A 20957-nucleotide genomic window follows, 5' to 3' on the forward strand; every position below is an offset into this window, starting at 1 on the left:
TCAGGTAGCGGTGGTGGAGAGGGATATGTATATATATGTATATTAACTCTTAGAAATAAGGCAGTTAAATTTTTAAATACAATCTAGCTGAGTGTCTTTTTCTTATCAGGTGAGTCCTGTGTTTCTAAGTGTTTCCATGGGAAAGATTTTCATTTCACATTCAGAAAACTGGGGCCCCAAGAGACAGTGATTTGCCCAAGGCACTGAGTCTAACTAGTATATCCCAATGTTTTCATGTAAGGAGACAGTTCCTCCCCTTCACCTGAAGCTCACGACGTGTGTCCTATTCACAAGAGTGACACTCAGAGTTAGAGAGCAAAGTGCCGAGGGGCACGTTTTCCGAAAAAATCCGTTAGATGCTTGCACAGAAGCTTCACTACAGTACACAGAGCAACAAAAGGACACGGGCGTCCTGCGTATCACAGGGATCCCAGACGGCTCGGCCTCAGGGGCCCTACCATCACCTGTCTCCTGCCCTCCAGGGTGAAGAGCTCGCTGATCTTCTTCTGCTTGTAGACATCATTCTTCTCCAGCAGTTTTTTGTGCAGCCAGTCAGGGTGTTTGACGCGTGGCACTGGATTCTTCACCTGTGTGAGGCCAGTACCCGTAAGGGAGAGACCCTTATCTAACTCCAGTTTTTAGCCCCAGGGCCCATGCTGCTGAACCCGCCCTCACCTGCTGCAGGGCTGCAGGAATGGTGATGATCTTCTGGATGGCACTTCCCAGCCGCTCAATGTAGTAATCCCAATCCAGAATCTGCGTGTGCAGGAAACGGGCACAGAGAATAGCAGGTGGCAGCAGCCATGTGCTCACCTTATGCTGAGCACAGAGCTAAACACTCAGTGTCTTCTATGATGAAAGGTGCCCACTGCACAGCAGAGGACAGAGGCAGGAAGCTTAACTGACTCCAACAGATCACAGAGCTGGTAAGTGGCTGAGCCAACACCCCTGGCCTTAGTCCATCTAATAGAACAGCTAAAGGGCCCCAGGTACTTCATGTTTTCAGTTTTGCCTTAAAGGGTTATTAGTTGCTTACCTACTACTTATCAGAAAGGAGGAAGTCAAGAGTGAAGACTCCAGACAAAAAACATAATCCAACTCAGACACATTCTGCTCTGTCTAGCTCTCCTCGTACACTTAATTTTAAGAGTAGAAAACACAAGCGGCACTCACTGCCCGAATATCAAAGTCTTGAAGGGAAGAGCTCTTGAGCCATTTCCGGAGAAAGTGCTTCCTCACTGTGGGCTCTGCTTGGAAAATGGCAAGTGGAATGGCCCTAGGTGAGGAGACAGGTGCACAGCTCAGGAACAGTAAAAATCACCCAAAATCTGATCATAATTCTTATCAAATGAACATGGAAATGAGGACTTGTAATAGCTGTTCACAAACATCCTCATATAATGTATACATTTGCATGCATACAAACGCACAAACACGTCTACGGGTTCCTCAGTAAGTAACAGACATGCATGCATGTGTGTAAACATGTCTACGTGTTCCTCATGAGTAACCATGTGCCTGCTATAAAAACGTGCAGGTGTGGCAGGTGTGTGTGTAAACATGTCTACATGTTCCTCTGAGCAACCATGTGCATGTGTATAAACACGTACATGTATCTACGTAAACATGTCTACATGTTCCTCATGTGTAACCATGTGCCTGCATATAAACATGCACGTGTGTGTAAACATGTCTACAAGTTCCTCATGAATAACCATGTGCCTGTGTATAAACACATGCATGCGTGTGTAAACATGGTCTAATGTTCCTCTCTGAGTAACCATGTGCTTGGTATATGTGCATGCATGTGCATAAACATGTCTACCCTCCATGTGTAACCATGTGTCTGCATGTAAATACATGTGTGTAAACATGTCAAGTTCCTCATGAGTAACCATGTGCCTGTGTATAAACACATGCATGTGTGTGTAAACATGGTCTAATGTTCCTCTCTGAGTAACCATGTGCTTGGTATAAATATGTGCATGCATGTGCATAAACATGTCTACCCTCCATGTGTAACCATGTGTCTGCATGTAAATACATGTGTGTAAACATGTATACATGTTCCTGAGTAACCATGTGCCTGTGTATAAACACATGCATGTGTGTGTGTAAACATGTCTAATGTTCCTTGGAGTAACCATGTGCCTGCATATAAACGTGCATGTATGTGTGTAAATGTCTACATGTTCCTGAGTAACCATGTGCATGTGTATAAACACATGCATGTGTGTGTAAACATGTCTACATGTTCCTGAGTAACCATGTGTTTGTGTATAAACATGTGCATGTGTGTATAAACATATCTGCATGATCTTCATGAGTAACCGTGTGCCTGTGTATAAAATGTGCATTTGTGTGTAAACATGTCTACATGTTCCCCTCTGAGTAACCATGTGTTTGCATATAAACACATGCATGCATGTGTATAAACGTCTACATGATCCTCATGAGTAACCATGTGCCTGCGTATAAACATGTGCACGTGCATATGTAAACATGTCTACATTTCTCACTGAGTAACCACTTGCATCCGTACACGTAAACACACACGTGTTCACAACCATGTCTACATGTTCCCCGCTGAGTAACACACAGAAGACTAGGCTGCTTTCTAGAAAGAATAAGCCTGTTTTCATGTCAATAGCAAAGCAACTAGCAACGGTCAGTGCCTCTTTCACTGGAGGAAACATCTGTGGTGAACACGGCAAATATAAGGAGACTGAAAGTGGACGCACTCTATGTGTCCACTCAGCTCTATCAAGCTCCAACACTTGGCCACTTTGACTTCCAGTGTGAGATATTAGAGTGAAGCTCTGTATGGCCCCAACCTGTCCCTTCCACACATAGAAGTAAAGACAACTCTTATTCGGGTATTTATCAATCCCATGGAGGCATGTGTACTGGTCCTATGTGTATGTGACCACACAAAAAAGAACAGTTTCCATGTTTTTACGTTTCATGTACATGGAGGGATAAGGGTCTTTCTTCAACCTGATTTTTGCTTTTTTCTCCAAGATGGTTTCAAACTGTCAGCGCCATAACCTGTAGCTGCAATTCAACCCTTTGAACTCTGGTATAGTGTATCTCATTGCCTATAAAATAACAATTATCCATTTCTGGTTGATGACACTTATGCCATCACAAACTTGGTATGAAACACAGCCCAAATCTGTAAGGAAGGCTTCACCTCTCTGTGACAGGGGAGCCCTCGGGCTTGCGGGAGATGATGTAGCGGCAGCTCAGCCCTGCATCCTTGACCATCTGGTCTCCCAGGAACTCGGCCAGGCGCTTTGCTGTGCTGATGGACGTGGACTTCTGCTCCCCGTAATCCTCCAGCTTCCGAGACATGGAACGGTTCTCAGAGATGAGCTCAAAGAGCTCGGAGTCAGGCATGTTGGCTGCCTAGAGAAAGGCAATGGTAAAACACTGCAGGAATCAAGGAGCACAGTTTGGGCTCACCGCAGAATGTGCTCCTGTAGGCCATGCCCTCCTCTAGCCTGAGATGTAGAAGGCTGCAGTTACAAAGAGCTCTCTCATATGCTTTCATGGCAGTACTTTAAAACACACACAGCACTTTAGCTTTTATTATTATTTTTTGAGACAGAGTCTCATTCTGTCACCCAGACTGGAGTACAGCAGTGCAATCTCAGCTCACTAAAACCCCGCCTCCCAGGTTCAAGAAATTCTTATGCCTCAGCCTCCCAAGTAGCTGGAATTACAGGCACATGCCACCACATCCAGCTAATTTTTGTATTTTTAGTAAAGAAGGGGTTTTGTAATGTTGGCCAGGCTGGTCTCCAACTCCTGACCTCAAGTTATCTGCCTGTTTAGGCCTCCCAAGTGCTGAGATTACAGGCATGAACTGCCATGCCTGGCCTAGCTTTTATTTTATTTAACTGCACAAAACATCAAGAAGAATTCACTGATGAGCGCCACGGCTGCAGAAAAGAAAGCTGCTCTGCCTGAGACAGGACGTGTTTCTCCTTGACAGGAGGAGAAAGAAGGGGCAGGAAGAGCCAGAAGAGAGGAAAGAGAAGACTCCAGCCTGCTGAAGAACAGCCTGAGCAGTTCCACAGTGTGGCACCCACATCCAGCTGGAGCTGCTGCTCTGTACACGTGCTCCTGACCACAGGCCCCCACATCCTGTAAAGGGTGCTGGGCTCGGGAATATTCTGTGTGATGGCCCCAGCGCTCCCTTGCACGTGTGTCGCTCTATATAAGACAACATGCCAAGAAACAGAAGCCCACACAGCAAAGCAAGCCAGGAAAGCACTGTAGAGTGTCCTAGCATTTCTTCCACCCGAGACATTCAATGCAACACCATTTATAATGATGAAAATGTAAAACCTAGCTGGTAGTAAATAATTGTGGACTAGTTATGTAAATTAAGGTATGTAAACTGATCAAATGTTATGTAGCCTGAAAAATATAAAAAATACATAGAAATAAGCAAATATTCCAGGCTGGAGTGCAGTGGTGCAATCACAGCTCACTGTGGCCTCCACGTCCTGGGCTCAAGTGATCCTCCCAGCAAAGCCTCCCAGGTAGCTGGGACCATAGGAATATATCACCATGCCCGGTTTATCACGCGCTTTAAAAAAACATTTCCTTCACGGAGTTGTGTCCTTGGATACAGACGCTGAGGGGAACTCCAAGGGGCAATTGTGCTCAGGAGGTCTTGGGATTTCATTAGGATTGGCCCTGAGTTCAACGGTCACCTTGGTCTCTGGGAGCCCAGGAAGCACGGAGCCCCCTTCTTGCAGGGTCCTTTGTCCCTCAGAGCAGGTGAGGAGGCAGGGTAGGCCCTTACCTTGCTGTACAGCACATCCAGCCAGTAGTCGGCCACCTTGGCTACAGAGGCATACACCTCCTCCAGCGTGCTGCCCTTGAGGAAGGCCTCAAACACCGAGGACTGGAAGATCTTAATCAGCTGCAGCTCCCCGCGGCGTTTGACCTCAAAGCCCTTGAGCTCAGCCAGGGAACCATCTTCGTTGAACACAGCATATCTGAAAGGTAAGGCAAACACAGCAGTGGGAAGGAGCACTGGGGAGCCACCAGCTCTGCTCATCCTCTCTGCCTTCCTCTTCCCTTTCCAACCCTCAGCCTGTCATCCACCAGGCAGCAAACATCTCTCCCTCAGGCCGATGCTTCTCTAAAAGGAAAATGACAAGGGCCTGTAGCCACAGGGCCAGAACAAGCAGGAGGCAGACAGAGCTGGTACAAATGGAATCAGCAAGGCCACAAGAACCCATGTCTGTTTCTACCTTGGCTCCTGATCCACCCTCCTTTCTGGGTTGTCAAATCTAATTCATCTCGATCCATGACCTTTCTAAAGCACAAAAGCTGTGAGAGTCCCACCTCTTCTTCAGTTTCTTGCCTTCTTCCTTGGAGGCTGGAAGGATCATGGCAAGGTAGGGCCCATCAACCTCAAAAAAAATGCTGTTCTCTGAGCGGGTGACGTACGTGAGTGACGATGGCTCGGCCAGCTCCTGGTACTGGTCATTGGTGAAGCCTTCCTGAGAAAAAAAGAGCGAAGAGGGGGCAGCTTCACTCCTGTCGGCCCAAACCTGGAAACCACCTGGTGTCCCTCCAGGAGTGGATGGATCAGCAAACTGAGGCTTTTCCAAACAACTGACACAACTTGGCAGTGGGAAGGAAGGAAATTTTGATGCACACAACCAAGTGGTAGAACTCAGGTGTACTTCATAGGTCCAAGAAGCCAGACCCGAAAGGTTACAGGCCGTATGCTTCCATTTACATGGCATTTTCAACAAAGCAAAACCAGAGCACAAAACACACACTGGGGGCTGCCAGGGTTTCAGGGTAGGGAGAGGGTTTGCTGACGAAGGATTGCAGCTGTTCCGTGTTGCTCTGTAGTGCACACAAGCAGCACAACACTATGCACCTGTCCAAACCCACAGGGCTGTGCGCAGAGTGAACGTCACTGCGTACAAATGAAAAACCATCCAACCAGGGTGTCGGGATCCCGAGAAGGGTGCAGACGGCCAAATGAGTCCACCGGCACCGCAGACGTACAGAAGAACCACGTCGACAGAGGAAGGAGCTGCCCTGTGAACTCTGCTGACTGGACAGGATAAGGCTGAAAACAAAAGTAACCGTCTACAAACGCTGGTGAAACTATTTCTCACAGCGCACAAGTCTGCCAGCAATTCTAAAACTACTTTACATGTACACTAGGATTGAAGAAATACATGTACTGAGAAATCAGAGACAGGTTCATCACTGAGGAGAAAGAAGTCACTACCGAGGAAAGGGGCACAGACTCACGTTACGTGTTTAAACGCATCCATGCAGACAGGCAGGCAGACGCAGAAACAAACAGCTCTGTGTGCATGCGTTACTAGAGACGTATTTCCTGGCTCCCTCCACTGTGAGAGGCTGGAGGCTATGACATCCCATGAACAGTGAGCCCAGGCGGCGCCCCATCTCGCGTTTTACACCATTCTTCTTGGAGAACTGGCTGATTCCAGGTTTGAGCAGGGAAAACACAAGATGAGGCTGGTGAATCTTACAGCTCCAAGAAGTAGGAAAGTGCTCCAGAAACAAACACCAGAAGAGGGCGGGTCCCGAGAACACATGACAAGCCAGGAGGAGGCCCCAGCAGCAAGCCCCTCTGGTCCTATGAACGACAACCCCGGGATGTCCACTCTGACAATGAAAGCAAATGGGAGAGAAGGATAACACTTCCCTACAGGATCTCAATCCATACAGCAGAAGGAATAGAGGAAACAGAAACCGCCAGAGAAAAACCACCACAGGCAACCCCAGGCATAACTGCTGTAGGCGCAGCCCACCAGCAACGCTAACACCGTGGGCAGAAGCTTACGGGGCAACTGCAGACGCTCAGTCTCAAAGCACCCGCTCCACCATTATGTGTTTGCTGCTGCAGTGGCTCTAATGCATGTCCAGAAACACAGGCTGCTCCAGGGATGCTTATTCCTCCCTATCAGGTGTGTCTTTACAACTGAAGGGCCGCAGAAGGAGGGGGCACAGGAACGCCACAGCAAGGCCTGCAGAAGCCCCTCAAACAGGACACTAATGTGCCCCACAGGCACACAACCACAAACCCAGCACGATGCACCCGAGAACGTGGGGAGGTGCCCAGTTGCCCCTGTGGAGTAACTCCAAAAACCCAAATCACCTCAGTCTAATCAAGAGAAATCACACCTAACCCCAAATCGAGGCACAGCCAACCACCGCCTGGCCAGCAGCACTGAAGTGTGAGGCTGTGACGTGAGCATGGAGCAGGACAGGACAAGTCGGAGCCACGTGGGTCCTTGCCGGGGTCCAGGGACAGAGGAGGGGCTGTGTTGGGAACACGGGAAACCCAGGTGAGGCCTGTGGTGCACTTACAGGGGCACCAATGCAGATTTCTTAGTTTTGACAAGCACACCATGGTTTAGGCGAGGTTGGTGTTAGGGGAAGCAGGTTGAAGGGAATACAGAAATTCTCTGTCCCATTTTTGTGACTTCCTGCAAGTTTAAATTGATTTCAAAATAAAAAGCTAAAAGCAAAAAAGTCTGGGTGATACATGCTGAGAGAAAGGAGTAGAATCACTTGATGCCTTCTGACCATGGTCTTCAGGCTACAGAAAAGCAATGTGGGCGGTGCTGGGTGCCAGGAAGGCACGTACACTGTGAGGCGCTACAGAGTCAGTGACATCAGGGCACTGGCATCAGGCCAGCCGGTGGTCCAGGACCACATGCCCCAGACTCACCTTGACCATGAGGTTCAACATGGCACCTGGGTAGGAGATGGTCACCTTGGGCTTCTTCACGTTGGTTGTCTTGAAGACAAAATTTTCTGGGAAGCTGTTAGGCAGGACACACCATATGCCATCTGTGTCCAGCTCCAAAGGCCTCCTTCAGAGAAAGAGAGGAGCAAGGTCATGAATTCCCCTCTCCTTCCTGCCCAGTGTGCAGCCTCCAGTCTTCCCTCTCTCCTTCCTTCCCACCCACTGTGTGCCTTCCAGCCTTCCCTCCCTCCTTCCTGACCACGCCTGCCCACAGGATCTGCTCCCAGCCCCACTGCTGCCCTTCCGCACTCACCCAATCTGCTCGATTAGCTCCCGCGCCTGGGTGATGATGTTGGCCCCGGTGAAGCAGACGATACCGGCCATCTCCATGGAGTACCAGCGAGCCCTGAGAAGACATCACAGCCTGGTGGGTGGGGTTGGTGTGGCTCCCTCCAGAGAGTATGAGAGGCAGTGAGGAGTGGGGAGGAGGAAGGCAGAGACAAGACATGGACAGATAAAGGAAGCAGCCAAATGTGCGTGAACCAGGACAAAACTAAGGTGGAATCTGGCTCTGCCCAAAGACACTTCTCTGTCCCCACTCGTAGGCAGCATGGCTCAGGAAGGATCTGGAAGGGTGCAGGGTGCGCCACTGCATCTGCTCAGGACTCCTGCCTCAGCAGGACTCTCAATACCACCCAGGCCCATTCATGTCTTCTCTACCATCTTCACACCTTCTCCCAAGCCCCACACTCACCTTGAGCTTCTCAGAGAAAGCCGAGGCCCACCTGCCAGGCCCCACCTTCCTCCAGCCTGGGTCCCACCCTCCCCTCCTGGCAGTCACTTCTCTGCCCCTCCCTGACACACAGACATGCTGTGAAGCAACTGACTGACACTCTCCAAGTCCCCGAGTGAGGATCCACACTGTGAGACATAAACACACTGGAAAATGGCAACTGAACATACATCCCACAGCACACATGGCTCACGGACACCCAGACCCTCAAAGTCAGTGGACCCCACTCTCCCCAACCTCTCAGCTCCCCCCAGCCCAAAGCCTCCTTCCTCCAACATTTCTCCAACTCTCCCCAACCTCCCAGCACCCCCCAGCCCAAAGCCTCCTTCCTCCATTTCTCCAACTCTCCCCAACCTCTCAGCCCCATCCCAGCCCAAAGCCTCCTTCCTCCAACATTTCTCCAACTCTCCTCAACCTCTCAGCACCCCCAGCCCAAAGCCTCCTTCCTCCAACATTTCTCCAACTCTCCCCAACCTCCCAGCCCCATCCCGGCCCAAAGCCTCCTTCCTCCAACATTTCTCCAACTCTCCCCAACCTCCCAGCCCCATCCCGGCCCAAAGCCTCCTTCCTCCAACATTTCTCCAACTCTCCCCAACCTCCCAGCACCCCCAGCCCAAAGCCTCCTTCCTCCATTTCTCCAACTCTCCCCAACCTCTCAGCCCCATCCCAGCCCAAAGCCTCCTTCCTCCAACATTTCTCCAACTCTCCTCAACCTCTCAGCACCCCCAGCCCAAAGCCTCCTTCCTCCAACATTTCTCCAACTCTCCCCAACCTCCCAGCCCCATCCCGGCCCAAAGCCTCCTTCCTCCAACATTTCTCCAACTCTCCCCAACCTCTCAGCTCCCCCCAGCCCAAAGCCTCCTTCCTCCAACATTTCTCCAACTCTCCCCAGCCTCCCAGCCCCACCCCAGCCCAAAGCCTCCTTCCTCCATTTCTCCAACTCTCCCCAACCTCTCAGCCCCATCCCAGCCCAAAGCCTCCTTCCTCCAACATTTCTCCAACTCTCATCAACCTCTCAGCAACCCCCCAAGCCCAAAGCCTCCTTCCTCCAATATTCCTTGAATGGGATGAAGGGCCCTCCAAGCACCGCCTCCTACAGCTGAAGCCGCCCAGAATGCTGACTCACCCACTCCTCCTGTAAGCCTCTCCCAGCCCCGGGCCCCGCCTACCCCTTGCGCATGACGTAGCCATAGAAGGAATTCAGGATGCACTTGTGGGCCAGCTGCAACGAGTCATACAGCACCTCCATGTTCTTGCAGCGCTTCACCTCGGCCGCGTCGCCCACCTCCACAGCCGCGGAAAGCTTCTTTTTCCACACCTGAGAAGCACATGAACATGGAGCACACCACAGATTCTACAAAGTCGATGGTCCAGGTTTTCAATATTTTGCAAATTTTCAAATCTATAGAAAACCTTAAAAACCAGTACAATGAAGACTGTACACTCTTCTCCTAGACTGGCCAACTGTCACATTTCCTTTCTTCTGTCTGTCTCTGTGTTGACAGAATCACTTGAACACTGTAGATTTCACGGCCTGATGTCTCTAAACACTTCAGCACACTTTCTAGGAAACAAGAGCTATTCAGGAGATCCCTGGTAAAATCAATCAATAAAGAAATGCAGCTAAGACCGCAGATGTCTTAGCAAATTCCCCACCCAACAGGAGAAAAGGTTTTCAAAGGCTTGGTATTTAAAGAACAAAAACAAATTCATGAAGATAATTACTGAGTTCCTGTTATGTGCTGGGAACTCCACTGTACTCTGAGGCACAACTGCTACACCTTTGGTGTTTATTTGATGAGCAAGACAGATGAACAAGTAACTTAGCAATTGCTCAATTAAAATAAAGTGAGATGGTACCGCAGCTCCTTAAAAGCTAAATGTGGAATTATACGATCTAACTACTCTACTGCTGGGTACCACATCCAAAATAACCAAACACAGAGATGGGAAGACATATTTGCATCCCATGTTCAAACCAGGATTACTCAAAATAGCCAAAGGGGGGAAGCAACCTAAGTGAACATCAATGAACGAAGGGATAAACAAAATGTGACAAATCCACACAATTAATGTTACTCAGCCATTTACAGAAATGCAGCATGGATACATCTTGAAAACATCATGCTAAGGCTGGGTGCAGCGGCTCATGCCTGTGATCTCAGTACTGTGGGAGGCTGAGGTGGGTAGAGGACCTGAGTTCAGGAGTTTGAGACCAGCCCAGGCAACATGGTAAAACTCTGTCTCTACCAAAATTACAAAAACCAGCTGGGCGTGGTGGCACGCCTGTAGTCCAGCTATTGGAGAGGCTGAGGTGGGAGGATCACTTGAGCCTGGGAGGTAGAGACTGCAGTGAGCCAAGATCATACCACTGTACTGCAACTGGGGTGATAGAGATCCCGTCTCAGAAAGAGAAAGCATCATGTAAGTGAAAAGGCCACAAAGATAAAAAATACTGCATGGCTCACTTACAGGACATCCCTAGAGTTGTGGAATTCAGAGACAAAAAGGAGAATGGGGGTTGCCAGGGGCTGGGGGAGGAGGTGGGGAGCCATTGCTTAATACAGACAAGAGTTTCAATTGAAGAAGGTGAAGAGTTCTAGAGAAAGATGGTGGTGACAGTTGTACAACAATGTGAATATGCTTCCTGCCCCTGAACTGAGCACTTAAAAACACTCAATGTCAGCCGGGCACGGTGACTCACACCTGTAATCCCAGCACTTTGGGAGGCAGAGGTGGGCAGATCACAAGGTCAGGAGTTTGAGACCAGCCTGGCCAAGATGGTGAAACCTCGTCTCTACTAAAAACACACAAAAATTAGCTGGGGGTGGTGGTACGCGCCTGCAGTCCCAGCTATACTCGGAAGGCTGAGGCAGAAGAATCGCCTGAACCTAGGAGGCAGAGGTTGCAGTGAGCCAATATCATGCCACTGCACTCCAACCTGGGTGACAGAGTGAGACTCCATCCCCCCTCCAAAAAAAAAAAAAACACGAAATGTCACACTATATCTATTTATAAAAAAGAACATGTGACAGTGAGTTCAGCAGGGCAGTGCAGGATGCCGGGGGCCACACAGCAGGGGCCGTGCTGAGTCTATAGTGAAGGTCTCTCAGAAAAAAATGACTCAATCTGATCAGATATAAAACAATAACCTGTGGCTGGTGCAGTGGCTCACACCTGTAATCCCAGCACTTTGGGAGGCCAAGGTCAGGAGTTCAAGACCAGCCTGGCCAAGATAGGTGTGGTGGTGGGCACCTATAATTTCAGCTACTCAGGAAGCTGAGGCAAAGAACTGCTTGAACCCAGGAGGTGGAGGTTGCAGTGAGCCGACATCCCACCATTGCACTCCAGCCTGGGCAACAGAGCAAGACTCCATTTCAAAAAAAAAAATACAACACAATGACCCGCTGGTATCAAAACTGAGGTGTTGCTATGCATTTTCCTTGCTCCTACAGGCTGAAATATGTCAGTTAAAATTCCCTCTACTTGGTCTAATCAGGGGTCAGCAAAATAAAGGGCCGGATGGTAAAGACCACAGGTGTGATGGCCTTACAGTTTCTCAGAACTCCTCACCTCCCATGATAGCCAAAAAGAGACAAACAATAGGCAAAGGCGATTGGGTTCCCTAAGATGTGATTTACTCGAACGGTGGCCGGCTGTAGCTTGCTGACCCCTGCTCTAAAGAATCACTTCAGGAATTACCATCATTCAGGATCCTTCTGGGGCCTGGGACCAGGGCAGACGAATGGCCTGCGTCCTTCATGACCATCACCTCTTCCAAGTGAAAAACAACGGCATGTTATCATCCAAGTGCAAGTGCCTGCTCAGAGGATCCCAGGCAGGGAGCCAAGAATGTACTTCACAAGCTGACCTAAACTGCCCTCAGAGGCCAAAGCGTGCAGCACCTCAGAGCTCACCTTGTGGAGCCCTTTGAACTCATAGCGCCTGTCCCGGAAGGCACGCACGGTGTCCACGTAGAAGGAGTTTTCCCGCTGGCAAATGGTGGTGAGGCGCTCTTCCACCTTGGTGATGTGGATTTTCTTGTAGGCTTTCCGGCAGTAATCTAAGCACAATGGAGAGGGTGGAGCAGGTGGGTGAGGTCTCCCAGAGCAGAGGGAGCTGGGGTACAGGGGTGCTGAAGAACATGACTTCTATGTTACCACAAAGGAGCAACAGCTCAGATACACTGCTAGTTCCTCATATTGAAAAAGGTGACCAGACACAGTGGCTCACACCTGCAATCCCAGCACTTTGGGAGGCCAAGGCAGGTGAACCACTTGAGCCCAGAAGTTTGAGACCAGCCTGGACAACATGGTTAAGACCCCATCTCTACAAAAAATACAAAAAATAAGCCAGGCATGATGGCACGCACCTGTAGTCCCAGCTACTTAGGAGGCTGAGATGGGAGGATTGCCGGAGCCTGGGAGGTCAAGGCTGCAGTGAGCCAAGATCGCACCACTGCACTCCAGCCTAGGTGACAGTGAGACCCCGTTTAAAAAAAAGAAAAGAAAGAAATAGGACAGCCCAGGTGTAGCAATAGGCCAAGAACACCAAGACCACAGAACAGCAGTGTCGAACACCTGCTGAAGGAGAAGCAAATCAAGGACCCTGCAGCGAGAGCACAGCTTACAGTGACCCAGAGCGGCTTCTGGTCTGCTCTGACCACACCTCTGCACCCCAGCTGGGATGAACAATGCAGTCCAGCGAGAACAAAAAGTGGGAGCAGGAGCCACATCTGACAGCCACGAGCACGCCCAGGCACTCACCCGCCAGCCTCCTCTTCTCATATTTCGCCTGCTCCTCACGGGACAGTTCATGAAAGGCCCGAGCTGGCCCCTCTGGGAACAAGGAGGGGAACTTCTCTGACTCCAGCTGGTGCTGGATCCGGTGGTATTCGCTGCGGCTGGCCGGCACTGGGAAGAAGCCAATGGGAGCAAGTTCAAAAGGAGACACAGATGCACCCGTTTCCCACTGAGTGCCCACCCAGGCGGCCGCCACTCACTGAACTCGCCCCTCCACTGCCAGGCCATCTTCCGCTGGCAGTTCGCTCCAGGCTTATTGAAGTCACAGGCAGCACAGGTGGCTTCGTCCACCATCGCAGAGGGCTGCGAGGGGTGAGAAAGCACTTAGGGCTCGGGCAGAGAGAGCTCCATCTCTGACGCAGGAAGTAAGCCTCACCTGCAGGCGGTTGGTCAGGATGATGTTGGGGTACATGGCGCCCACGTCCAGGTGGTAGATGAGTGGACACTCGATGCGGTTGGGAACCTCCTTCAGGGAGGCGAGCTTGCTCTTAATCTGATCACACAACTGCAGAGAAAGTGAAACTCAGTGGAGGCTGGTGACCAAGCTTCTCTCATGTGCTACAGTTTACCGGATCCTATGTTAGACATTCAGGAGTAGAAAACACTGAAAAATATCTAAATAAAGCAAAAATTAACCACAAGAAAAAAGTTAAGAAGGGCTGCCATTGCTTCTATGAAATACATTAAATTTGGTAGAGTCTTACAAGAAAATCACTTGAACACCAAATTATCCTCAGTATTAAAAAAATCCCTTAGGCCAAGGATTTTTTAGGTGCAGTGGCTCATGCCTACAATTTACCCAGCACTTTGGGAGACCAAGGCCAGAGGACCACTTGAGCCCAGGAGCTTGAGACCAGCCTGAGCAACACAGTGGGACCCCATCTCTACAAAAATAAAAATAAAAAATTAGCTGTATGTGATGGTAGCACCTGTAGTCCCAGCTACTCGGAAGGTTGGAGTAGAAGAATTGCTTGAGCCCATGAGGTCAAGGCCAGCTACTCGGGAAGCTGAGGCAGGAGAACTGCTGGAACCCGGGAGGCAGAGGCTGCAGTGAGCGGAGATCGTGCCATTGCACTCCAGCCCGGGCTGACAATAGTGAGACTCCATCTCAAAAGAAATGAGATGCGCCACATCCTGAGGAGCGCAGACCACACAAAAAAACTGGTGCCTCCCTCTCCAGTCAAATAACACACTTCCTAAGTGGTGCTTTCTCCAACCATTATGTGAACAGATTTTAGTCACTAATCCTGTCATTTGCAGGAATGTACTGTCATTTTTAAGTCTCAACAACAAAAAGTAAATAAAATTAAAAACCTTCAATGCCTCCGAAATAAAGTCCCAATGCCTTAAAACGGGGCATGGACACATCTCACCAGGGCCCACCTGCCATGTGACCACATTTCAGGAGCAGCTCACACCCCACCTTCTCATGAAGCCCTCCGACCTCGGTAGACAGCATCGCACGTCACAACCATGACTGTCCCGTCCCACCAGAGATCCTGTGTCATCCGTCCACAGCACGTCACAACCATGACTGCCCTGTCCCACCAGAGATCCTGTGTCATCCGTCCACAGCACGTCACAACCATGACTGCCCTGTCCCACCAGAGACCCTGTGTCATCCGTCCACAGCACCATTCGCAGCAGGTGCACAACAAATGTGCTGCTGAAAGATGTGGTTTGTGAAGAAGGCGCACGAACACAGACTAGCTCTTCCTGCCTCCTGGACGGTTACCTCTTGAAAGTTGGTGACTTGTTCCACGGGCACCTTCTCCTCTTCCTCAATGGCATGACGCAAGGTCTTCTCAACCCGCTGCAGCAGGAAATCAAAGGCAGCGGGATTCTGGCAGACAATGGTGAGACAACAGGTCAGAGGGGAACACACCCCCACTAGCCCACCTCAGGTCTGACGCTGTGGCTGCAAGCGGCCGGATGTGCCTGAGAAAGCTCTGGAAGGACTCATGTGCGCACTCTGCAGTGCACTGCCCTAAAGAAACCCCGCGGGGAGCTGGGCCAGATAAGCCACACCCAGTGAGGGGGCCATGGGATAGAATGGGGAGAAGGGGCTTTATTTAAGCCCCTGGGGCTTCTGGGTCCCACCACAGAAGAAACGGAATCCGGGGAAGAAGCACACCATCCTAAACCGGCAAGGGATATCACTGCGGAAGACCCCAGACTCGAGGGCCTCCACGTGGCCCCCCACGTAGGTCTCGGAGTCCAGCACGTGTCCGTCGTCCGTTAGCTTATTGAACTCCTGCTCCTGCTTGTTGGGGAAGATGATGTTGGCGTGGAAGGCCTGCACCATCAGCAAGGCCTCACACAGTGTGCCAGAGCCTTTCCGCAGCACCTACAAGAGAAACCAGAGGTTCCAGCCAAAAGCTGCACCAAAGGCCCTGATTCACAGGCAAAGGCCAGGAACCTAAAGTGAACTTCGGCATGAAAGGAGGAAATCTCGTAGTAAATGGCTGCAAATTCTGCCTCCTGTGGTTCCTTCCTCACACCAGGGCCCAAGAATTCCCAAAGGACATCCCTGACATCACACACCAGAATTCTACTGCTGCCTTTGGCACCAGCACTCCTGGGACACCCAGCTCCATTCAGCTCCGGTGCATGCACAGTGGGGCAAGGGCTGAGGAGGCCAGGGTGCTGACAGGAGAGGAGAGGAGATACTAACCTCGTCGGGCTCCATGGGAATAATGGTGCACAGAGCGAAGATAAAGGGGTGGACGTACTTCATGTACAGGTAGTAAGTGGCGACAGCATCTGACACGGAGTATGTGGCCAGTGTCTAAGGAGAGAACGCCAGAGAACAGAGTCATCAAAGCCAGGAGCCCACGGTCAAGTGTGAAGCACAGAAAGCAAAGCCTGGCCTGGCCAGCCTGCTGCACACACAGCAAGGAGATGGGCACAGGACAAAACACGTGTGTCCTGGAGGCGCAGCCTGCTGGGTGGAGTGGGCTGGCACACGTGCACACACACGGCAGAAAGGGGAGCCGGGATGTGGCTCACGTGCCTGGGGCTGCTCGGTGGCCATCCGGCACATGTCCTCCGGGTCCAGCTCCACAGGATCATAGCCTAGCTTGGCCTTGGCAGCCGCCTTGAGGTTATGGCTGCCCACGGGAAGATAACTGTCCCTCTTCACCCACCTGGAAGGAGAATGAGAACAGAAACCAGGATTCTAACACGCAGCCAGGGAACCCCTGAGAACCAGCAAAACTGGGCACCACACAGACGGATGCAAGGTCCTAACAGGTACCCAGGAGCCTCACACCAAGGACGCACATGGTGTAGGCCCCTCGTGAAAACCCTTCATGCAGATCTAGTTAATCTCAAAGGCCTATCCACGACACAAGGAAGCCCCAGGACCGGTCCTTCAGGCCCTCGCCTTCCTCCCACCCTTGGCAGAGCCCATGGCCTCTCCCCAAAACCTCAGGCCTGCAGCCTTGGGGCCTAGTTGTCAACCACACTGAGCTTCTCTCCTCACACTGTCCCTTCAGCACCGAAACACTCAAGCCCACCGTCCTTTAATAGAAGGCAACATGTGATCAGACGTGAAGAAGAATAAAATAAAATAAATGCAAAATAAAAATGAAGAAAAGAAGGCCCCCACACTCTACCCGGAACCTGTCTCCACCTCCTCCCTACAGATGCTTTCCCTGGGGCAGCTGTTCGGGGGCCACGTCCAGTCTCTGCCCCTGCGGCCTCCTCCTCTTGCCTTCAGAGTTCATCCACTACCCAAGCTTTCACCAAGACGTGCGTGCCAGTGAGTCCCAATCCACAGTGCAAGCCCAAACCAAGCCTCGTGGTGATCTTCAGGGCCCCTATCTGGGTGGAACTTCCAGGCTAGCATATCAGTAGCAGGGTCACCTCTCACCTCAAGCCCATTCTATACACATTCCATCTCCACGCATGCCACAAAAACCCCAGGTGCCACACTGTTCCTGAGAACCAGCAATCCTGGGCCTCCCTCTGTCCCTGCCCCACATGACAGACTCTGCATCCTCGGGCCACTCACCCCCTGCCTTGGATCACGACTGTCACACTGTCACCCTAAACCAGCCCCAGCCTCCTGGCCTCCCTCTCCAACCTAAGAGCCAAACATCAGAGCTAAATAGAAACGCATTCAGGCTTCAAGTGCTCTACTGGCACCGTGATGGTCAGGATGAATCCACCTCCCACCAGTATAGAGGCCCATGGAGACCCTTCCCTTCCAGCCTCCTTCTCTTGGAAATTCCACATCCACCTGTCCTCGCAACCAGACATGCCAGAGCCCCCAGGAGCCGTGATTGTCTCCACCTCTTGGCTGCACACCCCTGCTCATCTGGAATCTGTGCTTGTCCTGTGGGGCTTGTCCTGTGGGACAGCCTGGCTGCCACATCCCAACCTCGCCTGGCAGAGCAGGTCCCTCCATGAGGTCCTAGCTGGGGACCTGTCTGCTGAGTGTGTCTTCCCAGCAGCCTCCCCAGCCCAGAGACTGATACTCCATGTGCCTGGACACTGACGAATTGTCAGCCAACAGTCAAAGACAGCCCATCCCGGGCCCCAGCAGGGTTGCAGCTGCCGTCCTCTTGGTGACCTGAAATGGCCTCTCAGAGGCCACCCTCCTCCCATAAGAGATGTGTCAACTGCACAGTCTGCAAGCGGACTTTGGATCTTGCTCACAGATGGCAGTGACGAGCCATGCTGCCCTGTGGCCCCTACCTGAGGCAGTCCATGTGGATGCACTGGGGTGCCTTGTACTCCCCCTGGCTGTCCTTCTGGAAGCCTATCTCCTGCTGCATGCTCAGCCCGTGGACGGCTGCCCGGGCCTCCACAAATGGCCTGGGTTCAAAAGAGGACAGATAAGCAAGTGGGCAAGTCAGACTCTAATTCCCCTTCCTCCATTCCTCCCTCAGACCCAGGGAGGAAACCAGACATGGGAGGTACAGAGTGAACCTGGAGCCACCTTCTCAGTCGGCATGGGAAGCCCATCCATACCAGGCAATGCCCTCCCTCCCAAATGCTGTCCAGTTACTCAGAGAAGACAGAGACTCACCAGTCAAAAAAGTCCCCGTTGTAGGTGACCATAACGGTGGGTCTGGTCTCCTGGACATGCTCAAACCACCTCTGGATCAGATGAGCCTAAACCCAAGTCACAGCAGTCCGAGGTCTACTCTTTGTCTTCAAGTTATTTCCACATTCCTCTCCCAAAATTCAGAAGCAGCAGCCTCATGTTGGCCCTTATTCCCTCCCCCCGCCCTAGTCTCTGGCAGGAAAGAGGGTCACAGCCTAAGCACAAAGCTCGTGGAGCTATAGTTCTGATCCAACGGAATACCTGAGGCCTTGGAAGAGCCGCATGCCCCTCCTTCCCAAAATACCAGGCAGTGTCTCAAGTGCTACCTCCTCACCTCATCAGGCTCATTGAACACACAAAAGGGCCCTTCATATTCTGGCTTGGGGGTGAACTCAAAGTCTTCAATATCTTCTGAAACAATCTCCCTGTTGGTGATGAGGTAGCCCTAGGGAAGTTCATTAGCAATCAACACAAGTCAGAGGCCGCAGAGCCAAGACACGGCCTCCCCAGACTGCCCAGACACTCTGCCTAGAGACTCTCACTACAAAGAAGTCCACAGCAGAGCCCAGACATGGCCTCCCCACACTGCCCAGACACTCTGCCTAGAGACTCTCACTACAAAGAAGTCCACAGCAGAGCCCAGACATGGCCTCCCCACACTGCCCAGACACTCTGCCTAGAGACTCTCACTACAAAGAAGTCCACAGCAGAGCCCAGACATGGCCTCCCCACACTGCCCAGACACTCTGCCTAGAGACTCTCACTGCAAAGAAGTCCACAGCAGAGCCCAGACATGGCCTCCCCACACTGCCCACTCTGTCAAGAGTCTCACTACAAAGAAGTCCACAGCAGAGCCCAGACACGGCCTCCCCACACTGCCCAGACACTCTGCCTAGAGACTCTCACTACAAAGAAGTCCACAGCAGAGCCCAGACATGGCCTCCCCACACTGCCCAGACACTCTGCCTAGAGACTCTCACTACAAAGAAGTCCACAGCAGAGCCCAGACATGGCCTCCCCACACTGCCCAGACACTCTGTCAAGAGTCTCACTACAAAGAAGTCCACAGCAACGTGAAAGCGCCTTAAGCTTCCCAAGAAGAGACCCTCCATGTCTGGAGTCCCACTGGAAAGGAGAGGGTACAGTTTGATGTCGGAACAGCTTCCTTGCTCCCATTCCTGGACTCACTAACTTATTATTCACTCAACAAACACTAACTGTGGGGCAGATGCTGCTCTAGTTTGGGGAGCAGACAAGGCCCCCACCCCAGGAGCCTGCCACATGCTTACCTGGCCGTCGATCATGTAGGAAACCATCATAATCTGGTCCGTCTCAGCATCAGGAAACTTGAGGGGCAGTTTCGTTGTCTCAATGTCAAATGCCAAAACCACAGGGTCCTGTGGTGACAAAATAAGCATAAAGCCAAGCTCTGAGCTCCCCATTAGGTTTCCCTGAACACCCACCCCTGGCCTGCTCCACCTCCCTCTGGTCGCTAAAAGAGTCAAGGGGCTCTGAAAGAGCTGGGACAGGGACCTTGAGACTGACCAACCTATATCAAGAGTATCACGACTCTCTATGGTATGAAAACTTACATACCAAAAAGATCAGCTGATCACAGGACAAGTCTAAAATTACAGAACTTCAGTAGACAAATTCTTTAAAAGGCATCACCTCATTCTGATGTTACCACAATCCTGAAAGGTCACTGTGGCACAGAGATGATATCTTCATTTTGGAAAAGAGAAAACTGAATACAGAAACTTTCCCAAGATCACAAAGTTGTACTCAAACCAAGGCCTTCTAGTTACAAATCCATTGTTACGATGTCACTTCACTATCAACGACTCAAATGGAAGTCCCAGCTTTCCCTCAAATGTCCAAATCCTGCTTAGCTCAAATACTGATGTCATGCGGTGACATACAACAAAAAACGAAATGATGTTCTGATGAAACTCTAATTCCTTTAAGAAAGTATTTGCGGGAAACAGCAGCAAACATATCTGAGTCAAATTCACTTTTCTGCACTGAAGAGTATTCTCTCCACAGAACAAGGAAGTTTAGGATGAAGGTAATATAAGCCAAAACGTACAGGTCGTTCAACGAGGTCATCTCGGCGGGTGATTTCCACTGGAAAAGCATTTCCTCGGTATCTGACATTGTACCAGTGAGCCTGCAAAACACACAGCGTGTTAACTAGAGTTATACTCCAGGGAAGTCTCTTCCTCTGTGGATTCATCCATAGTGATCATCTCCTGGCTGTTAGGAAATTCATGAGCAGCAACCCAACCACGCCCCCTACTCACCACATGTATCTTCAGGTCAATGGAGAGGCGGATGTGGTAGGGGACATCGTACTCGCGCATGTCCACAATGTTGTCCAACTGATCAGCTATCTTCTTAGAGGCTTCCTCTTCATCAGTAATGACACTGGTCCTTTGCAGAACACTAGGAATTAAAAAGAGAGCAACTAACTCAACTGCCACAGCCTGGAAGAGGTGAGGCCAGAGTTCAAAGTGAATAAACACAAAAGGTAAACTGAGGTGGTTT

At 51.0% G+C, this 20957-nt stretch overlaps 1 protein-coding gene across 5 annotated transcripts in view; it reads right to left on the reverse strand.

Annotated features, from left to right (window-relative positions):
* Positions 1 to 20957, reverse strand: part of POLE (DNA polymerase epsilon, catalytic subunit) — a 56623-nt gene that overhangs the window by 29213 nt on the left and 6453 nt on the right. For 4 of the 5 annotated variants that reach the window (XM_035258266.3, XM_054239158.2, XM_035258267.3 and 1 more), the window contains 23 exons: positions 20714 to 20855; positions 20500 to 20580; positions 19700 to 19807; positions 18745 to 18855; positions 18393 to 18478; positions 18059 to 18178; positions 16371 to 16503; positions 16032 to 16145; positions 15492 to 15704; positions 15093 to 15200; positions 13734 to 13862; positions 13558 to 13660; positions 13322 to 13468; positions 12473 to 12618; positions 9725 to 9873; positions 8076 to 8168; positions 7745 to 7889; positions 5365 to 5522; positions 4817 to 5012; positions 3194 to 3408; positions 1174 to 1276; positions 676 to 756; positions 465 to 587 (listed from right to left, as the gene is read on the reverse strand). In XM_035258266.3, the coding sequence (XP_035114157.3) occupies positions 465 to 587; positions 676 to 756; positions 1174 to 1276; positions 3194 to 3408; positions 4817 to 5012; positions 5365 to 5522; positions 7745 to 7889; positions 8076 to 8168; positions 9725 to 9873; positions 12473 to 12618; positions 13322 to 13468; positions 13558 to 13660; positions 13734 to 13862; positions 15093 to 15200; positions 15492 to 15704; positions 16032 to 16145; positions 16371 to 16503; positions 18059 to 18178; positions 18393 to 18478; positions 18745 to 18855; positions 19700 to 19807; positions 20500 to 20580; positions 20714 to 20855 (3004 nt within the window). The remainder of the gene's footprint in view (positions 1 to 464; positions 588 to 675; positions 757 to 1173; positions 1277 to 3193; positions 3409 to 4816; positions 5013 to 5364; positions 5523 to 7744; positions 7890 to 8075; positions 8169 to 9724; positions 9874 to 12472; positions 12619 to 13321; positions 13469 to 13557; positions 13661 to 13733; positions 13863 to 15092; positions 15201 to 15491; positions 15705 to 16031; positions 16146 to 16370; positions 16504 to 18058; positions 18179 to 18392; positions 18479 to 18744; positions 18856 to 19699; positions 19808 to 20499; positions 20581 to 20713; positions 20856 to 20957) is intronic. The other variant, XM_078337830.1, reaches the window with a different exon arrangement.

Source organism: Callithrix jacchus, chromosome 9 (assembly GCF_049354715.1).
Source record: "Callithrix jacchus isolate 240 chromosome 9, calJac240_pri, whole genome shotgun sequence".
Lineage (NCBI taxonomy): Eukaryota > Metazoa > Chordata > Mammalia > Primates > Cebidae > Callithrix > Callithrix jacchus.